The 20,218-nt window shown below is 50.7% G+C and overlaps 2 protein-coding genes across 6 annotated transcripts in view; one reads left to right on the top strand and one right to left on the bottom strand.

Moving 5' to 3' along the window:
- Positions 1 to 8,506, top strand: part of Adgre5 (adhesion G protein-coupled receptor E5) — an 18,673-nt gene extending 10,167 nt beyond the window's left edge. For all 4 annotated transcript variants that reach the window (XM_055620917.1, XM_055620916.1, XM_055620914.1 and 1 more), the window contains 15 exons: positions 1,516 to 1,662; positions 2,321 to 2,467; positions 2,549 to 2,595; positions 2,698 to 2,775; positions 3,432 to 3,600; positions 3,678 to 3,794; positions 3,960 to 4,180; positions 5,805 to 5,972; positions 6,496 to 6,687; positions 6,864 to 7,090; positions 7,185 to 7,254; positions 7,345 to 7,436; positions 7,537 to 7,705; positions 7,821 to 7,910; positions 7,986 to 8,506. In XM_055620917.1, coding sequence (XP_055476892.1) covers positions 1,516 to 1,662; positions 2,321 to 2,467; positions 2,549 to 2,595; positions 2,698 to 2,775; positions 3,432 to 3,600; positions 3,678 to 3,794; positions 3,960 to 4,180; positions 5,805 to 5,972; positions 6,496 to 6,687; positions 6,864 to 7,090; positions 7,185 to 7,254; positions 7,345 to 7,436; positions 7,537 to 7,705; positions 7,821 to 7,910; positions 7,986 to 8,015 — 1,964 coding nt within the window. In that variant the 3' untranslated portion in view covers positions 8,016 to 8,506. The remainder of the gene's footprint in view (positions 1 to 1,515; positions 1,663 to 2,320; positions 2,468 to 2,548; positions 2,596 to 2,697; positions 2,776 to 3,431; positions 3,601 to 3,677; positions 3,795 to 3,959; positions 4,181 to 5,804; positions 5,973 to 6,495; positions 6,688 to 6,863; positions 7,091 to 7,184; positions 7,255 to 7,344; positions 7,437 to 7,536; positions 7,706 to 7,820; positions 7,911 to 7,985) is intronic.
- A 95-nt stretch (positions 8,507 to 8,601) lies between these two features.
- Positions 8,602 to 18,040, bottom strand: Ddx39a (DExD-box helicase 39A). 2 transcript variants are annotated; one of them, XM_055620918.1, is made up of 11 exons: positions 17,917 to 18,040; positions 12,564 to 12,775; positions 12,205 to 12,332; positions 11,452 to 11,544; positions 10,750 to 10,933; positions 9,997 to 10,115; positions 9,490 to 9,621; positions 9,299 to 9,408; positions 9,079 to 9,223; positions 8,839 to 8,986; positions 8,602 to 8,754 (listed from the first exon to the last, which is right to left on the bottom strand). In XM_055620918.1, exons 2-11 carry the CDS (start codon positions 12,769 to 12,771, stop codon positions 8,738 to 8,740), a joined length of 1,284 nt encoding a protein of 427 aa, XP_055476893.1. In that variant the 5' UTR covers positions 12,772 to 12,775; positions 17,917 to 18,040; the 3' UTR covers positions 8,602 to 8,737. The 2 variants fall into 2 exon arrangements, with proteins under 2 accessions (XP_055476893.1, XP_055476894.1); XM_055620919.1 differs by lacking the exon at positions 17,917 to 18,040 and adding an exon at positions 17,428 to 17,668.
- Between the last annotated feature and the right edge of the window lie 2,178 nt (positions 18,041 to 20,218).

Here is a 20,218-nt window from a genome sequence, read left to right as displayed (position 1 = left end):
CACACACACACACACACACACACACACACACACACACACACACACACTTCAGAGAGCTGAAGGCAAGCACAGTGCAATAGAAGGGGTCATGAAAGACCGTTGCTCCAGAACCTACCGTCACCTGATGACATCAACCTGCAGCTGCCAGTCCAGCCAATTCAGTACAAGAAGAAATGGGGCTACACTCCACACATTCCCAGGTCTGTGGCCATGCCGGAAGGACACAGCTCTACCTCTGTGATCTTGAAGGGCTGGCTTCAGGGGAGTGTATGTTCCTACCCTCTGTAACTTCAGCCAGGCGATGCTGGGCTGTACATCAGCTTGTCACCCCACAGGCTGTGTGCCACTGTGGCCACCCTAGTATTATCCTCCTTGCCCTGCCCCTCCTGTAGAGATTCTTTCCAGAGGGAGTGTGGCTCAGGAGCAAGTGTCAGTCCTTCCAGAGCAGAGGTCTGGGGACCTAGTGTGAGTGTGGCATCATGGTCCTAACGGTCCTGGAATTCCCTGTGGGACCCTGCAGGGAATAGTACCCTGTACGAATGGGGCAGGGGCTGCCATGGGGACTAGAGAGTCCCTCCTGCACTGACTCCTAGGAGTCATGTGGCCTCTGGCCCAAATCTTCAGGCTGGGGTACTGATAGCTGCCACACTCATTGCTGGCAGTTAGGGAACCCTCTACTACTTCCTTCCATGTCTGGACAAGAAAGTCCCACTTCCCACGGACTCTATATGATGCCTTCATATGAATATGAGGAGAGTCTTCCCAGGAGGAGAAGACTGAAATGCTCCAGATGCTTCTGTGCCATGAAGCCTGGCCAGCCCTGAGCCTGAGGCTTCAGCTTCAAGCCCACAATCCCTCTGCTGCTTCTCCTGAGGTAGATGAGGATCAGAACCCTAGAGTCTATAGGAACACAGCATTTGCACCAGTACCGGAGCAGCTCTGCATGCAGGTGTGAACCTGACCTCAAGCCCAGGCTGAGACCCACAGACACGTGGAAAAGCCCCCAGAAGAAGCTACAAGAGCTTCTACAAGACAGGAGCTGGGAGGAAGTAAAGGCAGATCTGCACTGAAGAGGGAGAAGATCTGCAGAGTTCCATGAGCTCCCAGAACTATGAAGACTCCCCTGAGGATTCAGCTCCCGGCAACATGTTTCTTCCACAGGATAGTGAGGCCCCAGGGTGTTCTGAGGCTAGGAGTTCTGCGGAACGCCCAGACCTCAGCTCCTTCTCAGCTGTGAGAACAGTATCACATCCTGTTCTGAAAAGGATTAGAAAGCAACAAGAGGCCTTGGTGGAGAAGTCCAGTGCCATAACTCTATCTCCTTCCTGGTTTTACTGCCTAGAAACTGGGTTCCCTGGTCCGGGCCTGCCCTGCAGAGGCCACCATAGGGCTCTACAGGTAAAGCTGCAGATCACCAGGTAGCAACTGAATTTGGGTCAGTAAGAAGAGAGGGAACAGGGAACAGTGCATGGTGGTGTGAGTGGGGCAGGAATGACCCTTTGGTTTTGTTTCCAGATGTGGATGAATGTGCTTCCGGGCAAAACCTCTGCCACCAATCCACCCATTGCATCAACAAATTGGGCAACTATTCTTGCATCTGTCGCCAAGGCTGGAAACCTGTTCTTGGATCCCCCAATGGCCCAATCGACACCAAGTGCGAAGGTCCGGAAGCAACCTTTTTAAGGACCCACAATTACAACAGCTAATGTCATGATTAAGAAATTAGCTAAGTGCAGTGACATATACCTTTAATCCCAGTGCTTGGAAGGCAAGCAGATCTCTGAGTTCCAGGACGGTCTGATCTATATGGTGAGATCCAGGGCCATTTTACACATATGTGCCTTGAGTGTATACATACGTGCACCTCATGGGTGCAGGTGCCCAAGGAAACCAGAGGAGGGTGTCAGGTTGCCTGGAACTGGAGTAACAGGTGGTTGTGAGCCACTTGATGTGGGTGCTGGGAACTGAACCCAAAGGTTAGCTCTCTTCATCCTCATATTTAATCAAAGGAATGAAAGGAGGCTCTCTGTTTGGTCAGGCATTAATCTCCCGTGGCTGAACTTGAAAAGCTGTGGGGTCCAGGAAGGGAGCTGGAATACCCAAAGGAAGCCCTGGGAGACCCCAGGTGGCCTTCAGTCACTAAAAAGTCCATCGTTCATATTTTCAGACGCACATCTACACACCTTAGCTCTGCACATCCCCTCCCCATCACATACCACTCACCAGGGCCACCAAAGATGAGTGCCACAGGCCAGAGCCTGGCAGTACCGAGGAGGGCCTGGGCGGACAGGAAAGGCTCTAACCCTCTTTGTGTCCCCAGATGTGGATGAGTGCAGCTCCGGGCAGCATCGGTGCCACCGCTCCACCATGTGCATTAATACTCTGGGCTCGTACAAGTGCCGCTGTCGCCCAGGTTGGAAGCCACTTTCTAAGCACGTCAATAGGCCAAGGGACACCAAGTGCCAAGGTACCTGACCTAGCCACCAAGCACCTCCATGCCCTGACAGTGCACTCTTGAGATTACTGAACCATAGTCCTGTCCCCACAGAAGCAGACTTCCCTACCTGGACGCTGCTGCCCACAGCCCATAGCCAGGTTAGTAGCCAGTGGGAACCAGGAGGTTGGGTCCCTTCACACAGTCTGCCGTCCCCTTCAGCTGTGCTCCCGCTCACCCATGACCCACCATTTCCCTTTTAGAGTCTCTCTCGCTTTTCTGTTGAAGTTCAGAATCTGCTTAGAGACTTCCATCCAGCCACAGTCACCGACACCATCCAGGTGAGGGGGATACTCTGGGGACCCCAGTGCAGCGGGGAGCAAGCCACAGGCTTCAGAATGGACTGACAGCATTTTATCCACCCAAGCAGTACTTCTGATTTGGGGCACATGAGTCTGACATGTGCAGCCACGTGTGTGGCTATGACACAAGGGTTATAGGCAATGATAAGCCGAGTGTGGTGGCCTGTGCTGCTTAGAACCTAAAGAAGGATCTCCAGTTCCTAAGATACATAGCAAGACCCTGTCCAAACAAACAAACAGGCTGGGAAGGCACAGTTCATAGAATGCTTAACAAATACCCCAGGGTTGACTCCCAGCAGTGACTAAACAAGGTGTGTGGCATATGGCACGCCTGCAACCCCAGCAGGTAGAGGCAGGAAGATCAGCAGCTTAAGGTCATGAACAAGTAATTTCAAGATTATAGGGCTGGGGGTGTGACTCAGCAGAGCCTTGTGCCTTCTGGTGCTGCATGCTGTTGTGATGTGCAAGTGCACAGGGCTATAAACCTCATCCTGTTTTCTGACTACTGTAGAAGTCTTACTTTACCCTCCAGCTGCTCCCAAGCAACCCACGTGGCTCTCCAGTGTCTGTGGTGAGAAGGGTGGAAAGCCAGTCAATTCTGTTGAAAACCTCAACAATTCTGTCACTCACCCCAGAAACTCATTGAGGCTGTGGACAAGCTGGTGGAAGCCCCCATGGATATGGACCACCTAGCCCGCCACCGAGTGGCCACCCAGCTGCTCTCCAACCTGGAACAAAGCCTTCGGACATTGGCCCAGTTCTTACCCAAAGGCCCCTTTACCTACACGTCCCCTTCAAACACTGGTAAGCCTTCCTCCTGCTCCAGCCCAGACACCATCTCCTGTCCTTCGTGTCCCCAGTCACTGTCCCTGTTTCTTCAGAACTGTCTCTGCTGATCAAGGAGCAAGACAACAAAGATGTTACCACAGTGTACCACAACCAAGGTTGGATGAAGCTGGACTGGGCTGTGACAAGTGGAGCCAAAAGCTCAGAAAATGGTAGGGTTCAAAGGGGGCAACTTCTAGGGAAGCCAGGATGAGGTCTGGGCTGCAGGGCAGGTAGACACCAGCCCACCGGGAGGATCTTGACAGACCTGGGTGGGATGTTGTCGCTGGGAGGATGGAGACAGAAGAGAAGAGGCAAGCCTGCATGTCTGCCCCCAGGCTACTCCATGGCAGGCATCCTATCCAGTCCAAACATGCAGAAGCTGCTGGCCGATGCCCCCGTGAGCCTGGACACGAGGTGGGATACACTGGAGGAACGTTATGGAAGCCCAGTTCTAAATGTTACATTTACACTCCATTCGAACATCAGTTCCATCTTTCTGACCAACACGGACACTGAGAAGCTTGCCTCAAATGTCACGTTCAGATACTCGTATTTGGTGAGTCCTTGAAGGGAGGAGGGGAAGGCATGCTCTGCTGCTCACTCCCTAACCAGTCAAGGTGGCCCCTCTTGACCCACATAGTAGGAGAGAACCCATTCCCAAAAGTTGCCCTGACTCCTTCCCTCCAACACCCACATGAACTAAATAAATGTAATAACAAAATACATCAAAATTACAGCTGGGTATGGTGACACATGCCTTTATTTCTAGCACTTTGGGAGGGTCCCTTTGAGCTTGAAGCCTGCTTGGTCTACAGAGAAAGTTTCAGGATAGAGCTCCATAGAGAGACCCTGTCTCAAAAAATAAAATAAAACCTGAGGTGGGTCTTGTGGCATAGGTGTTTTACTCTCAGCTTCTGGGAGGCAGGAAATTCAAGGTTCAAGGCCTGCCTAAACTAGAGTGAAGGTCAGCCTGAAAAATTTGGCAAGACCTTGTCTTCTAACTCAGTGGTACAGTAGTTGGTTAGCATCCAGAAAGGCCCTGGGTTCAGCCCCACTGCTGGATTGGATGAATGAATGAATTAGTAAATGAAAGAATGAGTGAATGAACAAATAAATAACTGGCAGGGAAGGCCAGCAGTTGACTCAATGGTAGAATGCTTTCTTGTCATGTTAAGGTCCAGGGTTTGATCCTCAGTACCATAAAATGTTTTGTTTTGTTTTGATTTAGTCTGGGCCTGACAAGATGGCTCGGTGGGCAAAGGTGCTTTTCACCAAGCCTCAACTTAATTACCAACCTGAGTTGGATCTCCAAGACCTACACTGAAGAAGGAGAAAGCTAGTTCTCCTCTGCCTTCCATATGCACAAGTGCAGCCCCATCAATGTAATTTAAAAAATATGTGTTCAGGTATTGTGCCTGCATATATGTCTGTATACATGTATGCCTGGTCCCATGGAGGCAAGAAGACATCTGATTCCCTGGAACTGGAATTAGACAGTTGTGAGCCTGGGTGGTGCTGGGATTTGAACTTGGATCCTCTGGAAGAACAGCCAATACTCTTAACCACTGAGACATCCCTCTAACCTTGGTAACCCCCTCTAGTCCCTGTGTGAGACAAGGTCTCACTAGCTATATCTGGCTGGCCTTGAACTCAGAGATACAACTCTGCTCTGAGTATTTGGATTAAAGGTGTGTGTCATACATAGCTACACACATTTAATTTTCAAAGTAAAAAAAAAAAATAGTTTAGGCTGGTGATAGAGCTGTGTTGGTAGAATGTTTGCTTAGCATGCATGTAGGCCTGGATTCAAAGTCTAACCACTACGAAAACTAACCCAACACCCAGAAGATAAAAGTCAGCGCATCCTCAGCCACATAGAGTCTGAGGGTAACATGGAATATATAAAACTGTTTACATATAGTCTGGGGGCCCTACAATCTGTAAGCAGCCATGTCCCACTGGTTCTTTTAGTTTCTTTGGAATTTATTACCTGTTACTGCTTGTGATTCGCTTCAACTCAAGGCAGGGACTAGTGCCCTGTCATTCCATATCTGGCTCCCCATGCTATCTGAGCACAGAGTAGCTATATTACTCATGCAGCCAAAAGCAAGACTCTCTGCTCACCCCAGACCCTGACCCTAAGTGTGCTTCAGACATCCTCACCATCTGTCTGTCCGCAGAATGGCTCAATTCCATCACGTAAAGAGCTGCTATGTGCCTTCTGGAAAGTCTCTGACGATGGGAGTGGGAGCTGGGCCACTGACGGCTGCTCAATGAATGGCACTGGTTTCTGCCACTGCAACCACCTGACCAGTTTCGCCATCCTAATGGCCCATTACCAGGTGCAGGTAAGTGGTAAGCCCTGACCTCATAGGTCAGGGACCTAGGCAGGACCCATGGGCCCCACTCAAGGATGCACCCCAGTGGTTGTTCAGATAGGTCCCTTTGGATGGTCCCATGCCCTGCTCCTCAGTTCCTCCCCTGGAATCCTCCCTTTGACCCAGTAGCCTCTGCCTGAGTCCCTGCACAACTGTGAAGTACTGCTGAAAATGCACCAGTCCAGGTAGATGAGATGGGTCAGTGATGAGAGGTACCTGCAGGTAGCTTCACCCCTCACACACAAATGCATAAATGTGATTTTTAAAAAAAATACCCTGCATAGAATATCCCAGAAGTATAGCTTTCTGAGCATGGCTACACTGGGGCCACATGGTGAGCTGGAATTAGCCAGGCAGAGTTGGCCCTGTTGTCTATGGCAGGAGTGTGGGGTCTCTGACTTCCCATGGGTGCTGCGGGAGGAGGTATAGGGGGAAGAGCGGTCCTCCAGCAGGGGTGTGAGGGAACCACTCATCCCGAGTTGCCTGTACCTAGGACCCGAGGCTGGCCCTGATCACCAAGGTGGGGCTGTCCATCTCCCTCCTCTGCCTGCTGCTGTGTGTCCTGACCTTCCTGCTGGTGAAGCCCATCCAGAGTTCTCGGACCATGGTGCACCTGCACCTGTGCGTCTGCCTGTTCCTGGGCTCCGCCATATTCCTGGCAGGCATCGAGAACGAAGGGGGTGAGGTATGTTCCTGTCCTGACCTCACTAGAGCGTGGGGTCCAGTAGGGTGGCCTTCTGTCAGCCCTGGGGCTCTGTGTGGAACCAGGACCTGAAAGAGGCCAGCTGCTAGGGGCGTTCCTTAGGTTTTGAAGGCCAGTGGTCCTGCCCTGCACTGACAGCCCAAACCTCGCACCCACAGGTGAGCCTGCGCTGCCGCCTGGTGGCGGTGATGTTGCACTACTGCTTCCTGGCAGCCTTCTGCTGGATGGCACTGGAGGGCGTAGAGCTCTACTTCCTTGTGGTGCGAGTGTTCCAGGGCCAAGGCCTGAATACATGGTGTCGCTGCCTGCTTGGCTACGGCGTGCCCCTCCTCATCGTGGCCATCTCAGCAGCTGTCAAAAGGGAGGGCTATGGGCATCCAACATAGTGAGTATACTGGTGGCTGGTGCTGAGGTCAGGCCAAGGCTGGGCGCTGGGACCTGGTGGGCAGGGCCAGTGATGGGACCTTCTCCTCCCCCAGCTGCTGGCTGGACTACAGGAAGGAGGGCTTTCTCTGGAGTTTTGTGGGACCCATGGCCTTCATCATTTTGGTAAGTGCTCTCTGGGTACTGGAAGCCTAAGAAACAAGACTACTACCTGCAGCCCTCTACTCTAACCCAAGATCCCTCATACCCTCCCAGTGTAATGCTGCCATTTTCGTGATCACTCTCTGGAAGCTCACAATGAAGTTTTCTGAGATCAATCCAAACATGAAGAAGTTAAGGAAGGCGAGGTGAGAGAGGCATAGCCAGGCTGAGGAGGGCTAGGGTTGAGAAGGTGGAGTCTGAAGGTCTGGAGAGCAGGCTGGTAGCTACAACTGCCCACCCCCACAGGGTGCTGACCATCACAGCCATTGCCCAACTTCTCGTGCTCGGTTGTACCTGGGGCTTCGGCCTGTTCCTCTTCAACCCCCACAGCCTATGGCTTTCCTACATCTTTACCCTGCTCAACTGCCTGCAGGGCCTTTTCCTGTATGTCATGCTCTGCCTGCTCAACAAGAAGGTAGGCAGGCCAGAGCTGGCTATGGGAAGGGCCCAGGGTGGAGGGAGAGGAAGGGCCAGCCCTGAGCCCCAAGCCCACTCCTTTCTCCCTCCTAACCTGGCGCTTTGGCTCCTAGGTGAGGGAAGAGTACTGTAAGTGGGCCTGCTTGGTTGCTGGGAACAAGTACTCGGAGTTCAACTCTTCCACAACAGGCACTGGCACCAGAGTAAGGGGCTAGCCTGGGGCAGGGCTGGGAGGGCACACCTGGGTGAGCTTCGCTCAAGGGCTCTTTCCTCTGCAGGCTCTCAGGCCCTCAGAATCAGGGATGTGAAGGCAAGTTCCAGCCAGGACAGCAGCACATACTCAAGGTCATCACTCTTCTGCCTTGTGTCCCTTGTGTCTTCCTACGTTTGCTAGAGAAGGGATATATACACCTGGCAGTGAGCCCTGTAACGGGCTCATCCTGCTTCTGGTTGCCTCTTTGCCCCACCACAGCTGCTGCCTACCCAGAAACAGAAGGCAGCCAGCCCACTGCCCTGGTGGATGAGGCAGGCAGTCCTAGGACAGAAGTAGAAGTCCCTTAATCTGAGCTCTTTGGCATGTAAGAGGCCAGGGTGCTGCGTTCAAATTTCTTAACCTAAGACTAATAGCATGTCAGCCACTGAGGACCCTGCCTGCTGCTGAGCCGCACGGTACAGAGGCCCAGCTGCCCCACATCCAGGGCAGAAGGGTCCCAAGTTAAAAGGTTGTTTTATAATTTTTTTTAAACCTGTAAGCCTTTCAATGTTGACACACGAAATTAAATATGATACTGATGTAAAAGACATGGCATGCTTGCTGGTGGAGGGGTCTGCTGGCTTGGACCTCCAGTTCATGAGATAGGCTGACCAAGAGAAAGATGGGACTGGAACCAGGTATTCACAATAAAAGTTTATTCTTACACAGCTACAACACTTGGGAACAATAAAAAGTGACCCATTTGTCATCTAGAAAGAGGAACTGAAGCAGCACGTGGGAAAGAAGGTGGCCATGGTGCCTTGGCTACACATGTGGTTACCGGCTCTGCTCAACTGTAAAGAGAAGAGTGAGGTCGTGAGAAGGGGCCTTTGCGCTGGAGCCCAGCTCCTGTGCCCAGAATGGCCCTAGCCACTTACTGTATGTGGAGATGTCTATTTCTTCTGGAAGCTCTGCCACATTCACCTCAAACCGGTCCTGAACGTCATTGAGGATTTTGGCATCATTCTCGTCAGATACAAAAGTGACTGCTAGGCCTTTGGTACCAAAGCGACCAGCACGAGCCACCTGCAGAGAGGTAGGGTCAGGAGACAGGCACTCTTCAGGATCTGAGGAAGGGTGGGGGCCCTGACCCATCCACCCAGGGAGGAAGTACTCACTCTGTGAAGGTAGGTATCTGAGTCCTCTGGCATGTCATAGTTGAAGACGATGTTGACTCGCTCAATGTCCATGCCTCTGCCAAACAGATTGGTAGCCACCAGGATGCGACGCTGGAAGTCCTTGAACTGCTGGTAGCGGGACAGGCTACAGCAAGAGACAAACAGGCATCAAACACGAGTCCTAGGGGCACCTTGGCCTTGATGGACAGCATGCACTCACCGCTCTTCCTGGGCCATGCCTCGGTGAATAGCGATGGCTGGGAAATTCTGCTCCACTAGGAGCTGGGCCAGGGCCATGCAGCGCTGCACAGACTTGACAAAGATCACCACCTGAAAAAGGAGAATGCAGTTTAGCCCCATAGAGACTCAGCCCACAGCTCAGATCTTGGTGTGGGCAAGTGGAAGCATTACCTGGTTAAACTCTAGCACGTCAAGGAGGTCGAAGAGCTTACGGTTCTTCTCACTGTCCTTGAGTTTGACGTAATACTGCTGCAGCCCGTGCAGTGTGAGCTTGGTCTCGTCGTCCACAAACACCTCCATGGGCTGTGTGGGAAGGGAAGCAGGAAGGGGCGAGCAGGGCTCACTTCTGGGCGTCTCATGTGCCCGGAACCTTCCAGGGAGCAGCTCCTCTTTATTGATGATTCCCAGAGGGCCTGTTGCACCCAACCTCAGTAAACAATTCTCTCCCAAAAGCCGGATGTAAGCTCTGCTCTGGCTCAGCAGGTGTGGAACACACTCAGCTCCCCGTTTGACAAACCAGGGGAAGGAAGGAGGCTGCGCCGGCCTCCCAGCATCCTTCAGGCCATGAGAGCAGTGTGGGTGTCGGAGTGGCCCAGGCCCTCAGGGAGGGCCAAAGCTGCTTCGCTGAGGTGTCAGCCATGGTGGGCAGGCGGCCAGCTGGGGCGTCACCCTACTCACATCCTGCATGAACTTCCTGCAGACTGGCCGGATCTCCTTGCTTAGGGTGGCGCTGAACATCATGCACTGCTTCTCATGGGGTGTTAGGCGAAAGATCTCCTGCACGTCCCGGCGCATGTCTAGATAGGATGCCAACACACAGCAAACCTGAGTGTCTTGTCTGACAGAGCAGACCCAAACCAGAGAGGAACCAGCCCTTCCCAACCTGGGCCAGAGAACACTGGCACCATAGCCATGGTGGAGTGGGCCCAGGGGTGTCCCCACTGTCTGAGGGGCTGGGCTCGGATGGGCGGGCGTGCGGGAGCGCAGGCATGGGAGGAGCCGCGGTCCACTTACTCGCTGCCAGCATGGAGCGACCCTGCCAGTGCGCCTTGAGCCACGCTTCGGGAAAGGGAGCCTGAGGCAGAGACAGCCACTGGCGTGAGAGCTGCAGCTGCTTCCCAGGACACATGCCCATCTCTCCCAGCCCCTGATGGGTGGCAGAGGCCACTATATTCCTCCACATCCCCTGGGTGTGCCTACATGTCCTAAAGGGATGGCAGCTCATGGGGCCTATGGTCCCATCTAGTTGGGCACAGAAGTAGCACACATTGTCAACATTACAACATTCCCTTAGACTTCTCCCAGGAGCCCAGAGTTCTGGCCACCCATGTGACCCACTATGAGAGCCACTGCCTGCCCCATCAGGACCCCTAGAAAATGACTATGACTCTGAGTGGGGAACTGGCTGGACAGGCTGGTATGGATGCTCACCCAGCTGTTCCAGCATCTTGTCACATTCATCTAACACAAAATGCTTCACATTCCTCAGGTTAAGGCTCCTGCTTCGTACAAGTGCCAGGATCCGGCCTGGAGTCCCCACCACAACATGGGGACAGTTCTTCTTCAACACATCTTCGTCCTTCTTAATGGAAAGGCCTCCAAAGAACACAGATACCTATAGGGACAGACAGGAAGCTGTTTCCACCCATCTAGGGGCACTATCCTTAGGGCATAGGTCCCACCCATCCCAAGGGCACCCGACACTGCAGCCTCACTCCCTCAGAACCCAAGGGAGCCTGAAGAGTAAGGGCAAAGCTGAGAGGCTGTTTTGTTGAAGAGGGGTATGTGGGAGCAGCACATGGGGGGCTATATCAGGCTTTCAAGGAACATAGGGCTGGAGAGATGGCTCAGAGGTTAAGAGCACTGGCTACTCTTCCAGAGGTCCTGAGTTCAATTCCCAGCCAGCACATGGTGACTCCCAACCATATATGATGAGATCTGGTGCCCCCTTCTGGCGTCAAGATGTATACCCAGACAAAACATTGTATACATAATAAATAAAAACAAACAAATAAATCAAGGAACATAAAGTTACCATAAACCAAGTTTGATAAATGCTGCTTGGGCTGGGCTGAGGCCATCATGGCTTTACACGGGCCCATGGTGCCCAACACAGCACCTGAGCAGGCTTACCTTGACACTGGGCATGTACTTAGAAAAGCGCTCATACTCCTTGCTGATCTGGAAGGCCAGCTCCCTTGTGTGGCACATGACCAGTACTGATACCTGTAGCGTGGGCAAGGAACAGATCTTCTTTCCCAAAATCAACACCTACCTACCCCAACCCACATAAGCCACTTAAAATAGTTCCTTCCACATAAGCCACTTGAAGGCCTAAACAACTCCAGTTCTCTTATCCTTGACCTATCCTCAAACTTTTTCGCATGGCTACTGAGGTGTGTCTCCCTTAAGAGGCCAGGAGCAGAGAATGGCAGCATTGACCCTAAATAAAAGGGTTAGTAACCTCAGGCTGCCATGTCTTCTCACCCACCCACAGCCAAGCCCTCCCCTAAATCCTCATGCTCACACCACACCCTGAAAATACAGACACCCACCCAAGACCTCTAACAGGGAGCCACTCTAGCCCACCACAATATGACTTTGTGTTGTTGTTAAACAGGATCTTCCTATGGCCCCAAGCACTCAATCCTGCCTCAGCTTCCCATACTGGACTCAAGCATAACTCCTAAGACCCTAGAATTTATCTATAATGATGGTATTAAAACACCTGCAAAAGAAATCAGCAGTAATGGTGGTGACTGCAGTCAGTATGTTTCACTTCCCAGCTTAAATTAAAAAGCTGACAGACAATCTGGAAGCAGTTTCGTGAAATCCAAGGTTGCACTGCCATATGGGACCCCAGCCCAGAGAGGAGCCCACATCTACCTGGCCATTGATGGGCTCGATCTGCTGCAGGGTGGCCAGCACAAACACAGCTGTCTTGCCCATCCCAGACTTGGCCTGGCACAGGACATCCATACCCAGAATGGCCTGGGGAATACACTCATGCTGGACTGAGGAAGAGAAAAATGTATGAGTAAGAGACTGGATAATGCCTCCTTGCATACTCCTCTAGCACAGAAGGTTAGTGAAGTCAGGCTTTAATCATCTGCTTGCATGGGGCTGCTGATATAACAGACTCATAGTGGAGCACAACCCCTATCCAAGGCACAGGACAAGCTCAGGATGGGTAGGATTAGCTCTTGGAAGAGGGGATGGCTGGGAGTGACAGCAGAGTAGCATACCCTCTGAAGGATGCTCAAAGCCACAGTCAACTATAGCTCTCAGGAGCTCTGGCTTCAGCAGAAAGTCCCGGAAGCCAGAACTGTGGATGGAGACGTAAGATCCTTTGACATCTTTCTTCGGGGGAGCTGGAGTGCTCTCCTGGGGTGCCTGGGGCTCTTCATCTTCATCATAATCCAAAAGCTCATTTTCCACATCCTGCTCTGCCATGGCACTGAGAACACAAGACAGGAAGGTAGAGATGCACCTGAGATGCAGGCAGGAAAACTCAGTTGGCAGAGAAGGCAGGTCAGGAAGGGGGTTGGCAGGAGCAAACCCTGGAAGCAGGCAGAGCTCTGTGGTGCACCTGCACAATATCCCCCACTTGAGCCTACATACAGTTCCCTCATAACCACCCTCCCAGCTGCTACACACCACACATTCCCATCCAATGTCACTCACCTTAAGCATCCTAAGGTCTTCAGTGAAATACCAATTCCATATTACAGCTGGGAATGTGGCTCAGTGATAGAGCACTTCCCTGGACCGCCCTGTCCCCAGCACCACAGATAAAAGATGATAGTAATCACATGGATTCTTCGCTATAGCCTTCCTGGCCTGCACCTTGCTCACTTCCTCACAATGAGACCATGGAACCTCCCCCCAAGGATTCCCTGTTCCCAATTTTTTTTTTTTTTTTTAAAGACAGGATCTTCCTATAAAACAGGATCATACTGCCTGAAACTTGTGATGTGAAACAGGCTGCCTCAAAAGTCACAGAGATCTGCTTGCTCCTGCCTCCCAAGTATTGGTATTACAGGTGTGTGCCACCTCACTTTTTTTTTTTCCTGTTTGTTTTTATACAGTGCTGGGGTGTGTATCCTTGACAAATACTCCACCAACTGAGGAACACCCCTAGTCTTTGTGATGTTTTTGTTTGTTAATATAGTCCCAGCTGGTCCAAACTTGCAGTGATCCTGCTGCCTTCACCTTACAAGTGTTCGAGTTACAGGCAGACACCAGTTGCCTAGCTAATGTGTCTTCACTGACATTCTAAGTTTTGGCACCAATAAGGCTTCTCAGACCACCCTCCAAAAACCTCCTGATACCCACATGAAGCAACACCCAGGACCTGGAGTTGTGGCTGCTTTGGTGCTGAGAAAGGAGTGGTGGGCAAAGGAGAACACAGCATTTGCTATGCCCAGCCCAGCCCATCCTCCCCTGCTGTTTGTGGTCTACACAGGGGAATCATTAAGAGCACTTATGAAGAACATTCCCATTGGGCCAGGCTAGCAAGAAAGCCAGCCAGCTGAGATGCTAAATGGAATTCACAGGAGAGGAGCTCTCCCCTCTCTGTGTTAATCCTTTATACAGTTCAAGGCTGTCAGCAGCCAGCCTTGTCTTGTCCTCCCTAGCCTGCTGAAATAGTTCCATCTTCCTGAGGTCAGATGCTGACACACTAGGACCCACTTCCAATGATATGCAACCATTTCTATGTTGAGGCCCCCCCAATTTTGTCCCCAGTCATAAGCCTTCTCCACTCCAGACTAGTTACCAGCTGCCTTCCCATATCTTTAGAAGTTAAAACTCAAGAGGCCTACAGCAAAGCTTTTTGTTTCTCCCTAAGGCTTGCATTCCCCATCTCAGACACTCGCAGGGGCAGTCTCTACTAACCAATCCTACCTAGTGAACCTCACTCACCAAATCCAGTCAGGTCTACCTAGCTACTTCTAGGTAGGCTAGCCCCAAGTTGAAGTGGCCTTTTTTTGTTGTTGTTGTTTAAAATTGGGACACGTTTACTAAAACAATCACATGGTATACAATTCAGCACTCAAAGTACCCAACTCATAAACATACTGGCATCAGCACAGTAAACTCTTGACATACTTCATCTCCTTTCAAAACCAACCAACCTCTGGGTGGGCTACAGATGGCTTATACTATCAGGACATAGGTTTCATTTTAATAAGTTGTCTTCAACTATTCCTCTCATTGGTATAAAAATAAGAATAATTGAGAAATAACTGATTGAGGCTAGTTGACCTGAGCGGTTAAGAGCACATGCTCTTTCAGAAGATCAGGGTTCAATTCCCACCACCCACATGATGGTCCATAACTCCCAGTTCTAAGGAGACCTTACTGTCCTCTCCTGACCTCCACAGGCATAAAGCATGCATTCAGTGAATATAAACGCATTCAGGCAAAACACTCACATAAAATAGAATGAATCTTGAGAAAAAAAAAGGGGGGGGGCGGGGCAATGGCACATGCTTGTAATCCCAGCACTCAGGGAAGCAATGCTCTCAATGAGTTCAAGCACAGCCTGGTCTACAAAGCAAGTCCAGAACAGACAGCAAAGGCTACACAGAGAAACCCTGTCTTGAAAAACTAAAGGGGGAAAAAGGCAGCTCTGGGTCTGGGTGTGGTGGCTCAGTACATGACTAGCATGTGAGAAAACCCGGGACTTAATCCCTGGGGTTGAAACCACAAAGTAAAACTACCTCTGTACCCTTTAGTCATCTCCTAACTCCCAGAACCATTAATCTGCTTCTCATCTCTGCAGCTAGCCTTTTCTGGGCATTTTCTATAAATAGGTTCAGACAGTATCACGTGGCCTTTTGCTTCTTGATTCCTTCACTCTGCACATTCTCAATAAAACATGAATAAATGCTTCATTCCTTTTTATAGCCATGTAAGCACATCACATGGTACCACTGGTAACATTTTTCTGTCTAGTTTACGCCAACAGCCCTTCTCAGTGTCCACTGATCCCTACAGACTACAAAACTCCCACAGCAGGCACAAGGAGCCTACTCCAGCTAAGGCATGCCTGGCTTGTCAATGTGCTGTTCAAAACAGGCCAGGTTTGGACCTAGAGGAATGGCGTAGAAGTTGTTGCTTTTGCAGAGAACATGTTTGGCTCTTAGTACCCATACATGGTGATTCACAACTATCTTAACTCTAGGGGATCCAGTGCCTTTTGGCCTCTTTGGGCACCTGGCAATCCATGTGGTACACATATACAAGTGCAGGCAAAATTCTCACACACATTATATCTTTTTTTTTTTTTTTTCTTCAAGACAGGGTTTCTCTGTGTAGCTCTGGCCATCCTGGAACTCGCAGAGATCCTGCCTGCCTCTGCTTCCCAAGTACTGGGAGTGCTGGGATTAAAGTTGTGGACCACGACAACCTACAAAAAACATCTTTTCAAAATGCCAGGTGGTGGCACATTCTTAATCCTAGCACTCAGAAGACAGAACAGGCAGATTTGGTCTACATGGCCAGGGCTACATTACCGACCTATTTCAACAAAGCAACCACACCCCTTACTACCACAGCTGCTGCTGCCTGCACAGGAGCAATGCCCTCCCCTCTCCAACACACATTTAGCTACGTGCTTATTCTCTAGAAGTGCACTTCCTTTTAGCATCAACTTAAATGCCCTCTTCTAGGCAGCGAGATGGCGTCTAGTGGAGGACCTTGCAGTCAGCTGTGGTGAGCAACTACAACTGGGGCCTTACGACCACACACTGACCCCAGTCCTGAGAATTTCCACTATTGCAAAGGGACAGGTTCATTTCCCTGTCCATAAAGATTACTCCAGATCTAGTGAGATAGCCCCATATGTTAAGGGCACAATTCCCCCAAATCCATACAGTGGAGAAAACTGATGAACTGTCCTCTGATCTACACATACACACCCATATACATAGTAAAAATGCTTTAAAAAGTTATCAGTCATTAAAGCTCCAGACCCTGGCAAAGGTCTACATGACTCTAAAGCAGAGATGGCTAGGAGAGGAGAGCTGGTCAGGTCCAGGGCATGTGTACTTAAACTGCTAACTAGGCTTGGGGTTGAGTGAGTCAGTAAGAATTTGCTCAAGATGGAGTGGAGGATAAGACCAACAGCAGGGAAAACCAGTCACTGGAAGGAATTAGCTGGGGCCTGAGGGGATGGGGGTGTACTGAAGGGAACAGTAAAAAGGTCAGAGCCATTCCTGAGTAGGGAAGAACCAGACATCTCTGGGCTCAAACACCTGAGTGGCCCAGATGGTGTATCTACTTTTATTTGGGACAAGGTCTCATGAGCTATGTAGCTCAGGCCAGCCTTGACTTCCCTATCCTCCTGCCTCCATCTCCTAAATGCCAAGAGAGTATGTTAAAATGAATTTTTTAAATGCCCGAGGCAGGGGCAGGCAAGTTCCTGGCCAGCCGTAGCTGCATAGTGAGATCTTGTCTCAACATGAAAATAAATAAACAAATAAATAAAACCTTAAGAGTTCAAGACTGGCCGGGACAGATGGCTTAGGAGTGCCTGATGCTCTTTCAGATGACCTGAGTTAGGTTCCTCAGTTCACAACAACCTTCTAACTCCAGGCAAAAAACTGCTTCCAGCCTCCATGAGCATCTACACACAAGCACATATTCACCTAAATAAAAAAGTTCAGGGCTGGAGAGATGGCTCTGCGGTTGAGAACACTGATTGCTCTTCCAGAGGACCTGGATTCAATTCACCCACATGGCAGCTCACAACTGTCTGGAAGTCCAGTATCCAACACCCTCACACAGACAGACAGGCAAAACACCAATGCACATGAAATAAAATTCAAAAGTTCAAGAGAGTTCTAAGTTCATGAGAACCTATCTTCTGGCCTCTCGCACGTGACGCCTTTAATACCAGCGCTCCGGAGGCAGATCTCTGAGTTCGAGATCTCTGGTCTACAGAGTTCCAGGGCAGCAGGAACTATGAAGAGAGATCCTGTCTCAAAAAAATGAGATGTGATACACAAAATGTTCCAGGAACGAGTTGGATGCCCCCAAATGGGTCAAGCCTTGGTTCCATTAGGAGAACGAAACAAGTGAACCCAGAAAATAGCTATCCCAGACCTCCAGTTCCAATCAGGCCCAGAGAAGACGAGACCCGACCGGGCTGGACCGGCTCACACCGGGTGAACGATCGCGCTCCTGTGGGCCGCCACACCGGCCTTCGGAGTCTGGAGGAGAATTTCCTGAGAGAACTGCAGAACAAGACGAGAGGCGGGTGACCGCAGACTCGGGACGCCTCCCCATTGGAAGCCTGGGTCCTCCCGCCGCGACTCGAAACCGGGCGTGGAGCCGCCCCCTGCCTCAGTCCCACCACGACATACAGCCGGCCTCGGAGTGAAGCCATGACACCGTTCCCGGAAGCCGACGCACTAACGGCTGGCCCGCCCCTGGCGCATGCTCACGGGAGCCCAACGGCCGCCGGTTCGAGGTGGGTGCCTAACCGCCCCGCCGCCGCGCGCCCACTCCTCCCGCTGCACCGCGCCCCGCGGCGTCCCTTTGGGCTAATCCAAAGCCCGCACCGCGACCCGGACCTCGGCACCCGCCACTCACCTGCCGCCCGATTCTCCTCCGCGAGCTTAGCGAAGAGCCACCCGTCTGCTTGTACGTCGCGCCCTTGGACTCGAGCCGCAGCGCTTCCTGCCTGGAGCCGACTTGAGTCCTGCTCACTGGGCTGTTGGATTATCACTCAACAGCGGAGGAAGTGATGATTGGATTATAAGGACGTTGTCGGCCGGCTATTGGTGAAAAGGTTGAAGGAGGGCGTACCTAGAGCCTCGGGCTCATTGGTCAATCGCAGAGTGGGCGTGTTCGAAGGAGGCGTGGACCAAGCGGCGGCCCCGCCCAGTCACGTGATTGAGCGTGCGCAAAAGCTACCATGTTTACTATTGGCAACCGCTTGTTAATTGCTCATGCGTGTGCCTCACCCTTTTAAAGTGTCTCTTTCTGGCAGGCGTCTCTCTCTCTCTCTCTTTTTTATTTTTGGTTGGTTGTTTGGTTAGTCGTTTTTCGAGATAGGATTTCTCTGTGTAGCCCTGGCTGTCCTGGATCTACATGTAGACCAGTCTGGTCTCAAACTCAGAGATCCGCCTGCCTCCGCCTCCGGAAGGCTGGGATTAAAGGTGGGAAAGCCTGGCTCTTGAATCCACCGCCTCGCCGGGAGGAGCTCAGAAAGGGCTTAGAGGATGGAGAGACCGAAGTTGAAGTGACCACTAGAGAGTAATCTTGTTTGTTCACATAAACGAAATAACACAGTAGATGCTACCTTGGTAAAAGACTTCTCTTGATTTTCTTTTTCTTTATTGGGAGAAGTGTGAGGCAACGGCAGCCTCACACTTGAAATACTCCAGCTACAATTCCTTTGTTTGTTTTTTTTTTGTTTTTCAAGACAGAGTTTCTTTGAATACTTCTGGAACTATGTAACCCTGGCTGGCCTGGAACTTGCACTGTAGACCTGGCTGGCCTCGAACTTGCAGAGATTCACCTGCCTCTGCCTCTTGAGGGCTGGGATCAAACACGTGACATCTCAGCCAGGTAGTTAACAATACTTCAGCAAGAGCTGGGGTGTAACTCAGTAGCAGAGCACTTATGTAGCAGGCACAGGGTCCTGTGTCCCACACTTAGATTGAAAAAAATAATTTTGTTTTAATGCACCTTTAATTCTAGCACTTGGTAGGAAGAGGTAGGCAGGTCTTTGAATTTGATCCTAACCTGGTCTACATACTGAGTTCCAGAATAGCCAGGGTTACCTAGAGAGACTGTCTCAAAAAACAAACAAAACCAGTCATAGTGGCACACCCCTTTAATCCAAGCACTCCAAAAGCAGACATCTCTGTGACTTCAGCGAGCCTGCTCTACATAGTGTAGTTAGTGGCAGGCACAATTCTTTAAGTTTGAGGCCAGCCTGGTCTACACAGTAAATTCCAAATAGCCAGGGCTACAAAGATAGACTCTGTCTCAAAAATAAAATCAAAACAAAACAAAAAACAAACAACAGCTATCCAAACAGAACTGGGTTGCAGCTGAATGACAGAGCGCTGCACTGGCCGAGTATGCCTGAAGTTGGCGGTTCCATCCCTGCAGAGCCAATACGGCTCTTAACCACAGCAACTCATTTAATGGGGGGCTTGCTAATGGAGGGCTTAGTCCATTATCATTATGTCGGGGGCATGGTGGCACATAGGGGAACATTTTAGGTTTTACATTTCTTTGTTTTTTGGGAAAAGGAGCACGTGCCATAGTGTGTATGGAGGTTTTGAAGCTCAAGCACAGGTTCTTCAGGCTTGGCAGCAAGCACCATTTCACAGGCCCTTTGTTTTTATTTATTGTTTTGTTTATTGAGACAGGATCTCACCATGTAACTCTGGCTGGTTTGGAAATCCCCATGTAGACCAGGCTGGCCTCAAACTCAGAGGGATAGTGGCTGCTTCTGCCTCCTGAGTGCTGGGATTAACCAGGTAAGCAACACCTGATTTTCATTTACTTTTGAGGCATGGTTTCGCTATTCAACCCTGGGTGGCCTGGAGCTTACTATGTAGATTATGTTGGATCCTGCCTCTGCTTCTCAATGCTGGCATTTAAAGCCTGTGTCACCACAACTGGCTTTGTTTTATTTTATTTTATTTTTAAAATTTTTCTAGACAGCGTTTCTCTGTGTAGCTCTGTTTCGGAACTCACTCTGTAGACCAGGCTGGCCTCAAACTCAGAGATCTATGTAGTTAGAATTCTGGAATTTTGGCTTCTTTAAAAAACACTGAAATATTATAAGAATATGTTTTTATTTTCATTCCGGTTTGGGGATATAGGGCTGCTTTGCAACAACTGACTGTGATTTGCCTCGGGCCCTTCAAGAGGC

This window comes from Psammomys obesus, unplaced genomic scaffold (assembly GCF_907164565.1).
Source record: "Psammomys obesus unplaced genomic scaffold, mPsaObe1.curated_primary_1811, whole genome shotgun sequence".
NCBI classification, from domain to species: domain Eukaryota; kingdom Metazoa; phylum Chordata; class Mammalia; order Rodentia; family Muridae; genus Psammomys; species Psammomys obesus.
Note: the sequence above shows the minus strand (reverse complement) of the source record. Positions and strands in the feature narration are given on the sequence as shown.

Excerpts from the sequence above, each read along its gene's own strand:
- Ddx39a (XM_055620918.1), bottom strand. The coding sequence starts at position 12,771 with ATGGCAGAGCAGGATGTGGAAAATGAGCTTTTGGATTATGATGAAGAT. Across the intron at positions 11,545-12,204 it reads TCGAGCCCATCAATGGCCAG|GTATCAGTACTGGTCATGTG; the intron begins GTAGATGTGGGC and ends CCCACGCTACAG. Across the intron at positions 9,622-9,996 it reads GCAGGAAGTTCATGCAGGAT|CCCATGGAGGTGTTTGTGGA; the intron begins GTGAGTAGGGTG and ends CTTCCCACACAG.